This window comes from Grammomys surdaster, unplaced genomic scaffold (genome assembly GCF_004785775.1).
Source record: "Grammomys surdaster isolate TR1022 unplaced genomic scaffold, NIH_TR_1.0 125354, whole genome shotgun sequence".
NCBI classification, from domain to species: Eukaryota; Metazoa; Chordata; class Mammalia; order Rodentia; family Muridae; genus Grammomys; species Grammomys surdaster.
Window position 1 is genome coordinate 795,639 of NW_021620226.1, and position 18,378 is coordinate 814,016.

The window sequence follows — 18,378 nt, forward strand, 5'->3', positions numbered from 1 at the left end:
GTGTTTTAATGACTCACCTAACCCATGGCTTCTATCTCCTCAAGCCAAGGCTGGTGGGTAAGAATTAACAAGGCACCCTGCCCTTCTTCTAGCTGTTTATGTATGACAGTGTCAAAGCAGCAAGCCAGGCCCTGGTAGCATAGTCCTGTTGGCCCAGCTGTTCCAGAGGCTGGAGCAGGATAATTTCAGATTGAAGATCTACCAGGACTACATAGCCAGTTCCAGGCTAGCCTGGGCAATTAGTGAGACCCTGACTGCAAGCAAAATAAAACAGAAACAAAGCCCTTCTTTTCTAACTGCTGACACTCAGACTCTGCTCAGACAGCTGTAGGGCTGTGGCTGTGGCTCCGTGAGATTCACCTTTGCAGATCAAGCCACACCTTGCCCCTTGTTAAGGAGCTGTCAAGGACACCCTCAGCCACTTTTCATTTCTGTCTGCATAGACAGATGTTCTTTCAGTCCAGGCAAAGGACAGGTGCCTCTATACTCACCCAGCAGGACAGACATCCTAGAGGTTGGGAGACGTGAGCCCAAGATAAAACTGATTTCCTCCTCCTGTCCCAGGGCCAGGCTGGGAGAAGACAACATCTGTTCTCTGTTTTCAAGGCCCCATTGTTCTGCATTGACTTGTGGTTGGGACACTACAAGCTGATTCCAGCTCGGAGACAAACCCCCTCTCTTGTAGGGCGCCTGGAAACCCTACTGGACTAAAGCACAAGCAGCAGCCTGGGGCTCTAGGTCTTTGATGTCATGATCTCAGGGGATTCAAACATTAGGAGAAGGTTCACCGAAGAAAAATGGATTCCTTCGGTTCCCTATTTGGAGTCCAGGTTCAGCCTTCCTCTCTGAAATTCAGGAGGCCAAAGGTGTTTGGGATTTCAGAATTTGGAGTTTGGAATTTATATTTGGAGTTATCTGTATAGTTTACTGCTAGGTGATTAAAAAGATTTGGGTTTACAGATAAGAGAAACTGGGCTGTGTGTGTCCATGGGTTAGCTTTCCAGCACTGTAACAAATCCCCGAGATCAACAAACTTATAAAGAACAAAGGTTTGTACTCCTGAAACCTCAGCACTAGGGAAATGGATACAGGGGGACAGGCAGGGCTGCTCACTGTGCTGTATACAGAAGCAAAGGAAGAATTCCAGTGTCAGCCCGGTGTTCAGTGGTAGTGCATGCCTTTAATCCCAGTACCCAAGAGGCAGAGGCAGGAGGATCTCTGTGAGTTTAAAGCCAGCTTGATCTACAGAGCAAGTTCCAGGATAGTCAGGGTTACAGAGAGAAAACTTGTCTCAAACAAAGGAAGGAAGGAAGGGAGGGAGGGAGGGAGGGAGGAAGGAAGGAAGGAAGGAAGGAAGGAAGGAAGGAAGGAAGGAAGGAAGGAAGGAAAAGAAAAAACTGCCTTCTTTGAGGAAGGGTACCCCTCGATGACCTGAAGTTCTGTTACAGTCCTAGCCACCTCTTAAGCATTCTTCCATTTCCCAGGATCTTTAACATAGCTCTTTGGGGAACATTCCAGACCCACAAGATGGCAGAGGGCAGGCGACAAGGCCTCTGTCCTTGGCCACCCCTCTTGGGGCAGCAGTCTCATGAGTCCCTGGGTCTGTATCAGTCTCGAGCATACCCTTCAAGCCCAGCTGGCTAATTGCTATTTCCTCCTCCTCAGACTTTTCAGGGCTATCCCAGAGCCAGACTCCTAACCTCTTCCTTACCTCCCCCAGGTGTCTGGAAACACCCAGAAGATGAAGGTAGACCTAGAACAGCACCTGGCCCGGCTCAGCGAGATCTTTGCCGCTCGGGGTGACTACATCCAGACCCTGAAGTTTATGCAACAGATGGCAGGCAATATTGTCAACCAGCTCTCGGGGCTGCCCGTGTGGAGGGGGGTCACCACACAGCTGACTGAACTGTCCCACCGGACTGCCTATGTGGAATACTACAGGTGAGGAACCGGCGGGGGAGAGTGAGGCTACAGATGCAGACCCAGCCACCCCCTAACACCCAGTGTAACCTCACTGAACAGTGAAGTGCTGAGGGGCTCCACCTCTCCTCTACCCCACCTACTGTGTACTTTTCTTATTGCTGTGACTAAATATCTTGACACAGACACTTAAGGAAGGAATAGGAGTTTATTTTGGCTTACAGTTAGAGTGTGGTCCATCCTGGTGGGAAAGACATGGCAGCAGGAGCTGGTGTTCAGTTTCCTCCGTTCTATCCGTCGCCTCTTCCCACCTGACTTAGTATCCTAGTTAGAGTTTCTATTTGCTGGGATGACACACCAAGACAAAAGCAACCTGGGGAGGGAAGGGTTTATTTGGCTCACACTTCCGCATCACTGTTCATCATCGAAGGAAATCAGAACAGGACCTCAAGCAGGGCAGGAAGCTCCAGGAGCTGATGCAGAGGCCATGGAGGGTGCTGCTTACTGGCTTTCTCCCCATGGCTTGTTTAGCCTGCTTTCTTACAGATCCTTGGACCACCAACCCAAGGGTGGCCCCATCCCCAAGGAGCTGGGACCTCCCATGTCGATTATTAAGAAAATGCCCTGAAACAGGGGTTCTCAACCTTCCTAATACTGCAACCTTTTAATACATTTCCTTCATGTTGTGGTGACCCCTAACCATAAAATGATTTCTTTGCTACTTCATAACTGTAATGCTGCTACTGTTATGAATCTTAATGTAAATATCTGATATGCAGGAGATCTGATACGAGACCCCCAAAGATTGAGAGCCACTGCCCTACAGGCTTGCCTACAGCCCGATCTTTTTTGGTTTTTCGAGACAGGGTTTCTCTGTGTAGCCCTGGCTGTCCTGGAACTCACTCTGTAGACCAGGCAGGCCTCAAACTCTCGAACTCAGAAATCTGCCTGCCTCTGCCTCCCAAGTGCTGGGATTTAAGGCGTGTGCCACCACCGCCAACGCCTACAGCCCGATCTTATGGAGGCATTTTCTCAACTGAAGCTCCCTCCTCTCTGTGACTCTAGCTTGTGTCAAGTGGACATGAAACCAGCCGGAGTACCACCTCAATTAACACCACCTAGACAATCTTAGACTGTTGAAATAACTAAGCTGACAAAGGCCTCTGGCACCAAGTTTGACGACCTGAGTTCAACCCAAGACCCCTCATGATACAAGGAGAAAACTGGCTTCTGTACGCTGTCTTCTGATCTGTCACATTGTGTGACACGCCCGTGTGCATACAGACACACACACACATAGGCACATGTACACGATTTTCTTAAACCTTTCTCAGACATGTGCAAAGATTTGTTTCCTAGGTGATTCTAGGTCTCCAAAGTGGACAGGATCAGTCCAGACCACCTCACTTAGGCATCCAAACCGTCTCTGGCTCATCCGGCTGGTGGCATATGTTTGTGTCCCTCTGTCAGCCCATCCCTGGTAAAGTCACTAAACTCAAGTCATAGACCCCAGACTGGCTACCCCCCTTCTGCATATAGGGTCTCAGAAGGAACACTTTTGAGAGCCAAGAAAGGAGGCAGCTCTCTCTGTCCTAGATTGACCTTCATCCAAATGGTAACGTGAGCCCATGGAATATGCGTGTATCATGTGTGACACAGACATCACTGTATTCAAAGGGTCAGTATCTTAGACACAGGATGGAACAAGTATGTCAGTCTTGCATGACAAGCCTCAGCTCTTTGAATCCCTTCCTTGCCCAAATATCTTGGCCCCTCTTCCGAGCCTCTGCCCCAACATTACAGAATACATTCTTGGTTTCCTGGATTAGTATTCTATTCTATCATCAACTCCCACCCAGGAGGCCGATGCTGGGCTGAGTCAAAAGGAAATGCTCAAGGCCTCTTCCCCTCGGACTCTTTTTTCCAAAGGGATGAACTCACCAGGTCCTGAGCTCTCTGGGTAGTGCTCTGGGATCCAAGGTGGTGCTCCCATCCCTCATCCCACAGATCGACTTTCCTTGATGTCATAGGTATTCCAAATAGACAGAGTACTTGGTGTTATTTCTCTCAGATCCTCACAGGCAAAAATGCCATCCTCCCAGGGGACCAAAAGGAACTGTCAGCTCTGAGGAGATGGTCTGCCATCACCTGGGACCCTCAACAGCGGGATCTGATGAGCCCCTAGATGTGGGGGCTGTTCATTTCCTGAGCCCTTGAAATCACATCAGGGCCAGTGGGGTATCCGTGGTGGTGGTGGTGGTGGGTGTCCTTATTGACACAGCTCTTTGTGTGTGTGTGTGTGTGTGTGTGTGTGTGTGTGTGTGTGTGTGTGTCTGGCTGATCCAGTGGGCATTTTAGTAAAGACCGTAATGAAATTGGGAAGGATCTTACGCTTCTTAACCCAGGTCACGTTAAGGAGTGAGAATCATCTGAGCAGGCCCCTGCAGCTCCCGAATGCCGAAGGCCATCTCTGCCAGTGTCTGTAGCTCACGGGCTTCTTGGAGAACCTTCTCAGAAAGGCTTTCCGGCAGTTTTCATCCCGACCATCCACTCCCATCAGAACACTTTACTGGGGAGACACATCCAGCTCAGAAGATGTAACAAGCCAAGGCTTACCGCCTGGGGCTGAGATGTGGATACTGTCTTACAGATGCCGGATGTGGTGGGGTGTGGGGGGTGAACCGGCAGCATTAGCTCAGCAGACAAGAGCCAAGTTCATAGTGAGAACTCCCTCCCCCCAGTTCCCAGGGGCTCCTCTGGGAGAACACATCCGCCCAGGAGCTGTTTCTAGGAACAGTTTACACACGCAGCAGTTGCTGCGGGAATTGTGAAAGCACAGTTGTGGAGGGGTCAGGAGCCCTTCTGTATCTGGATTTCCTACAGATGGGAGAGGAAGCAGAAGGAACAACCAGTCTTTAGGTTGGGAGCACGGAACCCATGTTTTAGACGGTGCCTGGGGTAGGGGGGACCTATGTCCCTAGAAGGAAGGAAAATGTAGAGGTTCCTCCATTTTCTAATCTATAGCATATAGCATAGGGCGTAACACTAGATAGATCCCAAAGTTCCTTTCAACTCTGACTCTACGAAAACTGGCTCCTTGGTGGCCTCCAGCAAGTGACAAGCCAGCTCTATCCATGTGCCAAAGCTGCAGCCCCATTTCTGAGACCCCAGAGACCTGCTGTGAAGTAGCTGCCGCTCTGTTTTGGGGGCTGAGGGTTTCGATTAAACCCCCGCTTTTAAGCATCAAGCCTCCATTCACAAAGATAGCATCTTGTTTGGCTTCTGGGGACCTCCAGCTTGCTCCATCTACCTCAGCTCCTTGCCACTTCCTTCCAGTTCCATCGTGGCCTACTTACACCCCAAGATCTGGTCCTCAGCACCACATAGACCTGTGGTGGTGCACGCCCCTAATCCCAGCATGCGGCAGGCGACGGCAGAAGAGCCACAAGTTAAAGGTCATCCTTGGCTACATATTCAGTGTGAGGCCATCCTGGAATTATATAAGACCCTGTCTTTAAAAAGTGACAAAAGATGCATGCAAGTCCCTAGCTGGCATAGGACAGGCTTTTTCCAGAAGCTCTACAGGGAGTCTAGAGGTTGGATGAACACCAGGATATCCTGACCCCGGCTCCATCTGAATTCCCTGATAGTCAAGAGCGATCCTCTCACACAGGCACCCTGACAGCCAGCTCAGATCTTGGCACAAGTGTTGGTTGAAGAAACCCCTGCACACTACACTGTGTGTTGCCCACAGGCTAGATGGCCAAGATGGGAGGCCTTGGGGAAGACAGACAGATATCCATCAAAGAAGGGGGCCTCTCCAATCTGGGACTGTAATGTCAGGCCTTACTAAATCTGTTCTCTGAGGGGAGCAGAGGAGATGGGAGCTGCAGAAACAGCCATGTGCTCCACTGTGGACGCCTCCAACCACGTATGTCAGAGCTTATTAAAACTTGGGCAAGGAACCGGGCAGTGGTGGCGCACGCCTTTAATCCCAGCACTTGGGAGGCAGAGACAGGCGGATTTCGGAGTTTGAGGCCACAGAGTGAGTTCCAGGACAGCCAGGGCTACATAGAGAAACCCTGTCTCGAAAAAACAAACAAACAAAAAAAACTTAGGCAGGGGCTGGAGAGATGGCTCAACAGTTAAGAGTACTGACTGTTTTTCCAGAGGTCCTGAGTTCAATTCCCAGCAACCACCTGGTGGTTCACAACCATCTGTCATGGGATCCGATGCCTTTTTCTGGTGTGTCTTAAGGACAGTACACTGTACTCACATAAAATAAATAAATCTTTAAAAAAAAAAAAAACCTAGACAGAAGGGTTGGGATGTATCTCAGTGGCAGACCTCTTGTTAGCATGCACAAGGCCCTGGACTTGTTCCTGAATATTGTGAAAAATAGTAATATTAAGTAAACTGAAACATTCATATCCTTTGTGGGAATGGGCCGAGTAAGTTTGCTGTATAGCCCAGGCTGGCCTGGATCTCGCATGAGCTGGGATTCCAGGTGTCTGCCACCATACACGGCTTCATTTTCTCTCTTGCATTATTCACATCTCAGGTTCTTAGTAGGCTTGTTTTTCTTTAGGTCCTTAGTAGGCGACTGTGAGTAGTGGCAGATAGAAAATGTAGATGTCTTCCACCGTGATGGAAAGTTCTAGTGCCCTGTACTGACCTAAGTATATTCCACCAGATGGTTAAGGCACAGGGTAGGAATGTTCAGCCTCGTCTAGATAAAATGAGTGTGTGGTTACTCCAGCCCCGGAGGACCCTCAGTCTGTGCTCCCACTGGTCTGGGCTACTGTTCTGGCCTCCCAAGAGCAGCAGGTGGACAGTTCTACTCTGCCCACCCTCACGTTGTCTTTGTGTCTACCTAGGTGGCTGTCCTACCTCCTGCTTTTCATCCTGGACCTGGTCATCTGCCTTGTCACCTGCCTGGGACTGGCCAGGCGCTCCAAGTGTCTCCTAGCCTCGTGAGTAGCCCTCTTTATGGTCCTGAAGCAGAGTTGGTCTAGAGGCCACCTACAGAGGGAGATGGAGGCATAGCCACACTGTGAGAATAGTAGGAGTCAGGATGCCCCTCCTCAGCACCCAGCTCCCTTGCAGGCAGGGCTCCTTGTGTGTCTTTGTGCTGTCACAGCTGGGTCTCTTCAACCCAAGGACTGGAATCCATGGCCCTCTCTGAGCATTCAGCAGAGGTGGGGTGGCGGTGGGGCTCAGGGCATGGGAGAACGAGGCTCTGTATGGGAGGAAGGGTGTTGAATTTAGGTAGGATGACTGCTGTTGAAAAGATCCCAGAGTGTCTGCCTCTCTCCTAGCATGCTGTGCTGCGGAATCCTGACCCTGCTCCTCAGCTGGGCTTCCCTGGCTGCTGATTCTGCTGCAGCAGTGGTAAGTGACGGAGACTGTGGGTGGCTGGTCTGACAAGGACAATCTGTCCTGTTCTGTTCAAAGACCCCAGGCAGGTGAGCTTGGGCTCAGTCTCTTGCCCACCATCCCAAAGTCTCAGGACTAAAGAGACTTAGATCATTTTGTTCAGGCTCAGAGACAGGAAGAGGTTTGTCCGAAGTTACAGGGCTTCAGAGACAGAGCCAAGAGGAGACATCATGCTTGTCTGGGCATGCAGAGAACTCGAAGGTAGCCAGGTAGCTTCTGTGTGGGCATGGAGTGCTGACCTGAGGGAAGCCAAGTGGGTTCTAAAGCTTGCTCCTTTACCTGCTGCTTGATGAACGTACATAGAAGGTGGCATCATTTACCTTCTGTCCCTGCAATCCGGTCGCCCTCATACTGTGTGTGTGTGTGTGTGTGTGTGTGTGTGTGTGTGTGTGTGCTTCTGAATGTGGCTCCTCAATGTTATAGAAAAGCGAGGGACTTCTTATATAAGAATGTCAAAACTAAATAACAAAAGCCTACCAAAAACCATTTGGTCTTGGAGCTGAGTTCCCTAAGTGCCCATTCATTCAGCTGGGGGGTGTTGCAGTGTTTTTGTGTGCCTTGAGCTACAGGACACAGAAGGACATGGTGTTTCCTGGTGACGGTCACTCATGGTGTGAATCCCTAGGTATCTGTGAGTTTGTGTTGCTATGTGCCTGTGTGAAAACGCATGCTCGCACAGCTGCACATGTGCTGGGGAAGGCTCATTTCACTAGGCGATACCAAGGGACCACGCTGATGTAAGGGCTGTAGCCAACCCTGTGGTCTGCACCTGCTCTTCCCCACCCACACCAGGCCTAGTGTCCCTGGGGATGGCTTGGGCATTTTTTTTTTCAAACCCACAGAATAAATGGCTCCTGGTGCCACCTGACTCTGCCACTCTTTTTTTTTTTTTTTTTTTTTTTTTTTTTAAAGATTTATTTATTTATTATATATGAATACACTGTAGCTGTCTTCAGACACACCAGAAGAGGGCATCAGACCTCATTACAGATGGTTGTGAGCCACTATGTGGTTGCTGGGATTTGAACTCAGGACCTCTGGAAGTGCAGTCAGTGCTCTTAACCACTGAGCCATCTCTCCAGCCCGACTCTGCCACTCTTGATGGAGGCTTATTCAGAAGTGTTAAGGAGCCGGTTCTGGTGATACAAACCTATGGCCCCAGTTATACTGGAGACTGAGGCAGGAGGATTACAAATTAAAGGCCTGTCTGAACTACAGAATGAGTTTAAGGCCAGTCTGATCAACTTAGTACAGCCTTGTCCTTTTTTTTTTTTTTTTTTTGAGACAGGGTTTCTCTGTGTAGCCCTGGCTGTCCTGGAACTCACTCTGTAGACCAGGCTGGCCTCGAACTCAGAAATCTGCCTGCCTCTGCCTCCCAAGTGCTGGGATTAAAGGCATGCGCCACCACCGCCCGGCTACAGCCCTGTCTTAAAGGGAGGCTGGAGAGCTGGCTCAGCAGCTAAGAACACCTGTTGCTTTTGCAGAGAACCCAGGTTCCCATCCTGGTATTCATATGGTGCCATGTAATCATCCAGAGCTCCAGTTCCGGGGGATCTGATGTCCTCTTCTGACCTCCAAGGACACCAGACACACAGGTGGCATACACATGCACGCACATGCATACACATACAAACACACGCATGCTACTCATACATGTAAAATAGACCTACAGGGGAGGAGAGTGGGACTGGGAACATAACTCAGTAGCAGAACGCTTGCCTAGTATGTAAGGAGCTGTAGGCTTGGGCTCCAGGACTGTAGCAGGGGCTAGGGAGGGCTGGGGATGCTTGGTTAATAAATAAGGTGCTTGCTGACACAGACCCAGCCCTGGGTTTAGTCCTCAGCGCTGCAGCAACCGGTTGTGAAACTACCCATTATCCTCCCAGCACTTGGGAGGCGTTAGAAACACAGGAGTTATAAGGTTAAGGGTTACCTGAGCTCCTATCCCAAAGCAAATGAAATGAGAGGAAATCAGTATTTCTCATCTCTCCTTTTCATGCTGTGACCATATACAAGGACTGGTGCAAAAAGACAGTGCTGGAGCCCAGGCTGTGCTCAAAGCATCCTGGTGGCCTTTGGAGGTTGTAAACACTGTGGGGAGGGGCTCCATCCCCCAGAGTGATGGGAACAGCTGCCTGGCTGGCAGCCTCTCCTCCAGAGACAAGTGCAGGCGCAGGGAAGCTTTCCGTGCTATGGGGCGGGTCCCACTTCTGGCAGCCTCTTGCCCTTTGAAGAAGCAGTACCATCCAGCTTGCCACCGTGAGCTACCCCCCTTGGGAGCAGGCTTTCCTCCCAACAAGGGCTTCTCCCACCAAGCATCCTGCCGAGGAACCGATAGGCCGTTTTATCTGCAGCCGGGTACTGCAGAATGCCAGGGAGCTGGGAGCCATGCCAGTTCCCTGATTCCTTTACTTGGGCCCTTGTGCGGGAGAGGCGGGCGTGAGGGCACTGAATGGGCCTTTGACAGAGCCGAGGCTGCTGCAGCATTTTAATAGGAAAAGGGGTATGGAGGAGCTGCCAGGGGGTGGGGGTTGAGGGAAGGCACCAGCTGTCAAGGGGTCATTGTGCTAGGCTTTTGTGTTCGTCCCCTGCCACCCTGCCCTCTGAGGCCTTTTTTGAGGGCAGTGGGGCCAGATTCACACCATCACCCTTCCCCCAACCTGCCCACCAGGCAGGGACATCCACAGTATGACTTCTGAGACTGTTCCAGGCCATGCTGAGTAGAGGGAAGTTGGGAACTGGGGAACCGAGATCAGAGCCTCCTGACCTGTGGCCTATGTCCCCCCTGCGTAGTCAGTAATGAGCCACAGACACACTTGGGGGCTCTTTGGGCCGAGGAGAGGCAATACCAAGAAGGAAGAGGGCGAGAGGTTGGTAAGGAGTCGCCATGAGTGCTTTAGCTGTAACAGACATGACAGAACATTCCCAGAACATCCAGGCCTAAGGGGCAGCAGGCCCACCTCCTGAGTCAGAGGCAGGAGCATAGCTGCTAGAGCCCCCAGCCTTAGCTGTGCCGTCCTTTCATTCCTTCCTAGCAGCAGAACCTCTGGAAAGTTACTGGTGTTCTCCATGCTTCAGTTTTCTCCTGTGTAAAATGGGGAGAATAATAGTACCCGGTGCCTCAAAGGGCACGTGGTGACTGTTCAATGTGTAGTAGCCATCTCGGCTGCTGACACAGTTCTCACCATGTGAGAGTCACAAGGATAACCGCTTCAAACAATCAGGAACTTCCTGCAGGTTCAGTCTGGGCCAGGCTCTGGACAGCTTCTCCTCCTCTCCTCCACTGCATTCGCTGTTGAACGAATAATGTACAGACAAATACATGCATACATGCAGGGATGCATGTGTACCCACAAGCTGCACAAGTGCATACGTATGTCACCTTTATTGATGGATAGATTTGGCTTCTCACAGCAAGCCATAGACCCCACGATATCTTAACCCACTTTCTCTCCTGGCCTTAGCAGAGAAGGAGAAGTCTCGGCATTGGTAAAGCCTCATGCAGAAGTTCCTAGTTCCCCCTCTTTGGAGCCTAGTCTTCCTGAGGTGTGACTTAAACACAGTGGCCTTATTCTGTCTACCGAGGCAACCCTAGCCTGGCTCCCCATCTCTGCCACTCCAGCCAAGGGAGAGAGATGCCGCCAGGCCTGCTGGCGCTGCAGCTCTATTGATGATAATAATAGGGCAGTGATTTATTATGTATGTTGGTGGTTTGTATATAAAACCCTTCTCCATGGTCTGGAGTGCCTGTGGGTGATTGCATATGTTGTGAGGAGGATGGGCGTGTCTGTGTGGGAGAGGAGATGAATGCTGGGATACTCTGGAGAAGTTTTGAATCCAGAGGAGCCTATTGCTCTCCAACACCACACCACACCACACACACACACACACACACACACACACACACACACACATTTTCTACTCTCAGTCTCAAGACACAAACAAACACCCTTGACAAGTACCAGTCTTAGAACCGCACCTGTACCTAGTAAAAGCTCAAAACCTATCAATTTGGTGCCTAAGGGGTGGTGCTTCCTACGGACAGAGTATGCCTCTTATTACAGGACCACCTCAAGGAGTCTTGTGTTCAGGGATAAGAGAAGCAGGGTAGCCCCTTAGTATGCGGCATAGGAGGAGGAGCTTACCCCGGCTGCTCTGAAAGTTGGGGTACTCCATTTCCCCAGTTCTCCATTGCAGCAGTGTCAGATCTGGGTTCAGAACATCCTCGGTCACTTCTCTTTCCTTCAGTCACACTGACCTCAGGAGTCACTTAGCCAGGCTGGGAGCCAATCCTACCCCATTGACTCCCTGTCCCTGGTCTCGTCTCAGTACAGAAACCTGCCCCAAAGACTCCAAGATGAAGTCTGTGCCAGTCTCACCCTTCAGAAGACAAGTCAGACCCCCCCCCCCTCTCTCTCTCTCTCTCTCTCTGTGTGTGTGTGTGTGTGTGTTGCACACCTTTAATCCCAACACACAGGAGGCAAAGGGCAGGCTAGCCTGATCTACATAGTAAGCTCTGATACAGCCGAACTATATAGTTAGACCTGTTTTTGGAGAGGAGGGGAGGGGCAGGTGACAAGTTAGAGACCTTCGATGGTCTGACCACCAGAGTGTGCAGAGCTTGATAGTTGCAAGATAGTTAAAAGAACAAATAAGCCCAGGAGCAAAGGACTCCTAACCCCAGACACCTGCAGCTGCCCCCAGGCTGCCTCGAAGATTCCCAGCCTCCTGGGTATCCGTCACCGAAAAAGCATTCAGAAATAAAAGGTCACAGTCCAGAAAACCTTACATAGAGTCATATCTAAGGTGAAGAGTGTCGTCATGTCTTCACCACTGAGGTACAAAAAGAACAAGTAACTTGCCCAAGGTGATGGGTAAGGACAGAGGCAGGATTCAAACCCAGAAGTCTGGCTCCCGATCTCTCTTCTGCCCCAGAATGAGTTAGAGATCAAAGTGACCAGGGCAGCAGTGCCTGAGGCTCTGACCTTCCTCTACCCACTCCTGTCTCCATGACACAGGGCACCAGTGACTTCTGCATGGCTCCTGACATCTACATCCTGAACAACACACAGAACCAGATCAGCTCAGGTAGTGTCCTCTGGGGCTGCTGTCCCTAGAGTCATTTATTCCCCGAGCTCAGACTACGCCCATATGATCCAACTAGCTACACTTTACCTCTGACTTCAATCATATAGCATCTCCCTACCCCAGATTTAGGATTTTCTCGACCACTGGGCTACTCCCTAGAAAACTGTCTCTGTTAGGAGCTTGAGGGAAAGGGGAGTGGGCTGGACCAGAAGCAGGCAGAGGGTCTGTTTCCTCTGACCTTCCTGACACTGATGCTATTGCCTTGCAGAGGTGACCCGGTACTACCTGCATTGCAGTCAGAGCCTAATCAGCCCCTTCCAGCAGGTACAGCCACCCAAGCCTACCCTCACCCATCCCACAGCCCCTCACCTCTGGATCTCCCTCTCTCTGGACCCTGAACCCCACCATGTACCAAGATGGTGGACACCTGGGCCTTGCTTCACTGTGGTTCTCTTTTGGCCAATCTCTGAAGGGGGCTTTGCTCTTGGTCACTCCGTTCTATCCCTGTCTCCTACACTCACGAGCGTGCACCATGAGTGCACCATGGAGAGCTGGTTACTCTGCTGGTGTTGGGCAAGAGGTAGGGGCAAGCCCCAAGGCTCTGCATTTCTCACAAGCTCCCTGGCAAGGTCCATGCTGTTTGTCTGAGGACCACATCTGAGAAGCGAGAAGCATGAGGACTGTGGAACTCTTAAAAGCTAAAGGGTTGTGGGAGGAACATATTCATGCCATAGTGGTTGGGTTGACCAGATGGCTAGAGGTCTGAATGCTGGTGAACAACTTCTCTCTATGAGTCAAGGTCCTCCAGTGTTCCAAAACCAATAGGATCCAACTTATTATGCCTGTTCCCTTCAAAGTCCAAGAAGCCCCTTCACAGTGTGTACAGCCTGCCCAGACCTTCCTGTATATTTGCCTGGTGGTAATGTGGGTATAGGAGGAAAAGCCTCCTGGTAACTGTGGGACTTCTGGGAAATGGAGTCTCATGGAAGGCTGTGGTCTCTCCACCCAGTCACTGACCATCTTCCAGCGCTCACTGACCACCATGCAGATCCAAATTGTGGGCCTGCTGCAGTTTGCCGTGCCCCTCTTCCCTACAGCAGAGGTAAGGGAGCTGTCATTCTCAGCAGCTGTGTTGGGACAAAGGGAGCCCTCGCTGAACCCCACCCCCCCAGCCACCCTCATACCTGTACCCCAGCCATTGGGTGAGCATTCTGGCAGCCGTGCATCCATCACTTCCCTGTGGCTCAGGCCTTCCCTTCTATCCAAAGGCCTCTTTGCACAGCGGCTCTCCAATGTTGTGTGCACACCCTCCCCAGATGCTCACTCCGCTGTCTCTCTCCCTCTCCCTACTTCAGAAAGACCTTCTTGGCATCCAGATTCTGCTAAACAACTCTGAGACTAGCCTGCACCAGTTGACCGCCATGTTGGATTGCCGGGGGCTGCACAAGGTACTGGGTGACCAACCATGGAGAGTGTGGGGTACACCAGCAGGGTACATTTTCCCAGAGAGAAGCCAGCAAAGACCTAGGAAAAGGACTGCCTGAGCTCCCTTCAGGCCCAGACGTGAGGCTGAAGCCAAGTAGGGGGAAGTGGAAGGAGGTGCCTCGTTTCATGGTTTCTCTGATGGTTGATGAGGAGTACCCTATCAAAGGAACTTAGGGTAGGAACCTAGCAGGTTAGTTTTAGAACATTGGAAGACCCTGATTTAAATGGTGACTATATAGTTATCAACTGCCTAGACTCCTGGACATCTGGTAAACCCATCCATCTCCCCATCTTGCAAGTCAACGCTTCAATCTCATGCCAGGATGTAATGTACCAGGCATGTTGATGCATGCTTGTACTCAGAGGTGGATGTAGGAGGAGCATGAATTTAAGACCACTTGCACTGTATAGTGAAGTCATGTCTCAGAGAGAGAGAGAGAGAGAGAGAGACAGACAGACAGACAGACAGACAGACAGACAGACAGACAGACAGAGGTGGGCAGGAGCCAGATAGAATGGCACATTCTTTTAATATCCAGATCTTGGGAGACAAAGCCAGGTGGATCTCATGTGAGTTCCAGGCTAGCTAGGACTACATAGTGAGGTTCTGTCTTCAACAAACAAACAGACAGACAGACCAAAAATGTAACCTTATATATATATATACAATGATGCAAGGGTCACTGAGGGTGTGTGAGCATCCCCAAGCATCGAGCCAATATATGTAAACACCTTCCACAACCCATATAGACTTAGAATAAACACATGTGCTGGTCCATGTATGCCCATACTCACACACAAATCATATACACTTATACATACTTACACATAAAATAATAAACATTTTTAAAAATGAGAGAGTTATGGGTATAACCTGTTTTCAATTCTACAACTAGCCGCCACCTCATCTGTCTAGTTTGAGGTCAGCCTCTGGTGTCTGGCACATAGTAGGAAGTCAGCAAATCCATGTTCCAAGGAGACTGTCTGGTAGCTCCAGAGAAGGGGACCCTAAAAGGAAGGGGAAGGTGCTTTGGATGGGAAGCTTCCAGGAGATTCTATATACAGGCAGGGAGGAGAGGGGCTTCCAAAGAAGAGCTCAGATCCCAGGCTTTGCCACCCATCCCTCTGCAATGACATGTCCCTGTTTGCCCAGGACTACCTGGATGCCCTCACTGGCATCTGCTATGATGGCATTGAGGGCCTGCTCTTCCTTGCTCTCTTCTCCCTCTTGGCTGCCCTGGCTTTCTCCACCCTGATCTGTGCCGGACCTCGTGCCTGGAAACACTTCATTAACAGGTAAGGTACCAGAAAGGCGGGGCCCACCCCCATCCCAACAATATGGAGGGTTTCTGCAGTGGACACCGATGAGCAGGTCACCTGAGACAAAAGAGGGCAGTAGAAGGTCCATCATCCAGCCTTTAGCAGGCTGGCTGGATTTCCCTGAGAGTTAAAACAGATCCCTGCGAAAGTAACTGGACCAAAGATGGCAACAACCCTCCTGACACCACCCAGTAGCCCTTGCTTTTCTTCCTAGGCAAGACTTTGCAAGGTGACATAATGAGAGAGGGGTCCCAAGAAATAACAGGGAGGATCAAAGATATTACTGTCAAGATGGAATTTTCAGGCTCCCTGGGGAGAGACAAAGATAAGGTGGGATTTCAGGACCTCATGGATGGACAAGAGGGAGCGAGTGGACTGCCTTCCCACCCCCTCGTGTGCAGCCAGTATGGTGGGCTGCCTGGAAGAGGTGGGCGTGGGATTGGGGTCAGGTGGAATAAGTCGTGCCTCTGAGGACCATGCTTTTGTAAATGCTGAAGGAAATCCATATGGCCTGAGCGTATCCTAGGGAGAGAGGTTAGGACCCCATGGCCTTGAGCCTCACCCCTAATGGCCAGCTGACTTCTACATCTCATTCTAGGGACAGAGACTATGATGACATTGACGAAGATGACCCTTTCAACCCCCAAGCTCGGCGCATCGCAGCCCATAACCCCGCAAGGGGGCAACTGCACAGTTTCTGCAGCTACAGCAGCGGCCTTGGCAGCCAGTGCAGCCTTCAACCTCCCACCCAGACCATCTCCAACGCCCCTGTCTCTGAGTACATGTACGCACAGTAGGGCCTCTGAATCTTGCACACCCAGGCTGGGCAGCAATAGCCCCCTCTTGGCCCTGCAGTGAGGCTGGATTTATAGACAGAGTGTTTGTTCCCCAGAAACATGGGGAAGGGAGGGGACCAAACCTGATCTCCCGACTGTAGCCCAGAATGCCTGATAGGAGCATCTTGTCACCCCTCCACAGCCCCCAGGTCAATCCCAGGCCTGAGAAGCTGCATTTCTCCAAGCTGTGCTTCTCCTGGCATCTCTCTCTTCTTAGCTGCCTCCTCCCTGGATCCCCTAGAGCACTGGTTCCCACCCTGTGGGTCATGACTGCCACAGGGGTCACCTATCAGATATTTATGTTACAACCCATAACAATAGCAAAATTACAGTTGTGGAAGTAGCAACAAAAACAGCTTTGTGGCTCTGGGTCACCACAGCATGAGGGTATTAGAGGGTCGAAGCATCAGGAAGGTTGAGAACCACCCTAGAGTATTCTTTCCTTTTGACTCCCTCTGCACCCTGAGGCAGGTCTCACACTGTAACCCAAGCTGTCCTCAACCTACCAAGGGCTGGGATGACAGGTGTGAGCCACCACGCCCAGGTCTTTTTCCTTTATTGTTCTACCCACAGTCCCTCCAGCATACCCACTACCTTCAGCTCCCATGATCATGAGTTCACACACACATATCCAATCTCTTGGCCAACAGGAACCAGGCCATACTCTTTGGCGGGAACCCACGTTACGAGAACGTGCCACTCATCGGGAGAGGTTCCCCTCCGCCCACAGTAAGTATCCTTTTGTGACAAAGTCATCGCCCTGTCCCTGTCTGAAGCATAATCAAAGATAAAAGCTGTCAATGCAACGTGTGATTCCCCACAGAAAAGGGAAAGACAGTAATAGCTTTGTCATCAAATAAGTATTAAAGCAGGCTGCCACGGGCCACCCGCTACCCAGACCCGTAGAGATGAAAAGTGATCTCTCCCTGTTAGATGGTCTCCTGGACATGGCCCATTGCACAGCTGTCCTCGAGATAAATGGCCTCTGTCTTCAAGCAAGAGGGCCAGGGACAGCATTTGTCACACTGGCACTTCATAAATCCACCTAGTACTTAGGGTGCCCATGCTTGGTTGTCCATTGTTTTAACTCAAAGGGAAAAACAAATTTTTCACATCACAAGACAGCCAGCAGGCTCCAGCTTAGAGCCAGGCACCTAAGCAGTGCAGTCCCAGAAGATTGTGGGACACACACACATACACACAACTGTCTTCTGTGATAATGACCTTTATACAGCCCTCAAGAAACGTTCCTGGGGCTAGGGATGTGGATCAGTTGGTTGGCAGAGTACCTGCCTAGTAAGCATGAAGCCTTGGGTTCCAACCCCAGCATCAGGTAAAACTGGGTGTGGTGGTTTAAAGAAGTCCCAGGTCACACAGAACAAGTTCAAGACCAACCTGAGCTGTATGGTTTTCTACTTCAAAAAAAAAAAAAAAGAGAGAGAGAAAAAATTATTTCTGTATTGTAAGACCAGAAGGAGATTGTCTTGGCATTTATTTGTTTGTTGGTTTAATATGCATGGTTTTTTTGGGGGGGGGAGTGGTTGATTCCCCCACACACATTGATATGTCTGTGTACCACAGGCATGCCTGGCACCTGTGGAGGCCGGAGGAGGGTATCAGATCCCGTGGAACTGAAGTTACAAATGATTGTAGACCACCATGTGGGTGCTGGGAATTGAACCCGGGTCCTCTTGAAGAGCAGCCAGTCTTTTTAACCTCTGAGCCATCTCTCCAGCTCCTCTTCAGGTTAGAGCTGAGCAAGCTCATTGGTGTAGCACTTTGCTTAGCATGTCAGAGGCCCTGGGTTTGCCCCTCAGGAGAAGAGAAAGTCCCTTATAGCAGTTTTTCTAAAGCAGATAAACACACGAGGAAAAGAGCGTCTCTTGTCCATCTGTCTGTCTAGTTTCCTTTCCACTGCCATGATAAACAACAGGTAACATGGGGGGAAAGATCTTACATGTCGTCACCTTAGGCCATCACTGAGGGAGCTCAAGGCAGGAACTGAAGCAGAGGCCACGGAAGACCACTGTTCATTGGCTTGCCCCTCGTGGCTTGCTCAGCCTGCTTTCTTAGACAACCCAGGACCACCTGCCCCCTTCCATGGCAATCACCAGTCAAGAAAGTGACCCACAGACATGCTCATGGGCAGTATGACGGAGGCATTTTTTTCAACTGAGGGTCCTTCTTCTCAGATGACTCCTACTTGAGTTGACAGAAAACTAAAAGCATTCTTCCCTGTCCTGTTTGTGTGTGTGTGTGTGTGTGTGTGTGTGTGTGTGTGTGTGTGTGTGTG

At 50.6% G+C, this 18,378-nt stretch overlaps 1 protein-coding gene across 1 annotated transcript in view; it reads left to right on the forward strand.

Moving 5' to 3' along the window:
* Ttyh2 (tweety family member 2) overlaps nt 1-18,378 on the forward strand; it is a 44,967-nt gene that overhangs the window by 19,912 nt on the left and 6,677 nt on the right. Inside the window, exons 4-13 of the mRNA XM_028785855.1 lie at nt 1,721-1,941; nt 6,798-6,893; nt 7,239-7,311; nt 12,375-12,444; nt 12,713-12,768; nt 13,454-13,546; nt 13,800-13,892; nt 15,083-15,225; nt 15,848-16,033; nt 16,736-16,814. Of these exons, the coding sequence (XP_028641688.1) occupies nt 1,721-1,941; nt 6,798-6,893; nt 7,239-7,311; nt 12,375-12,444; nt 12,713-12,768; nt 13,454-13,546; nt 13,800-13,892; nt 15,083-15,225; nt 15,848-16,033; nt 16,736-16,814 (1,110 nt within the window). The remainder of the gene's footprint in view (nt 1-1,720; nt 1,942-6,797; nt 6,894-7,238; nt 7,312-12,374; nt 12,445-12,712; nt 12,769-13,453; nt 13,547-13,799; nt 13,893-15,082; nt 15,226-15,847; nt 16,034-16,735; nt 16,815-18,378) is intronic.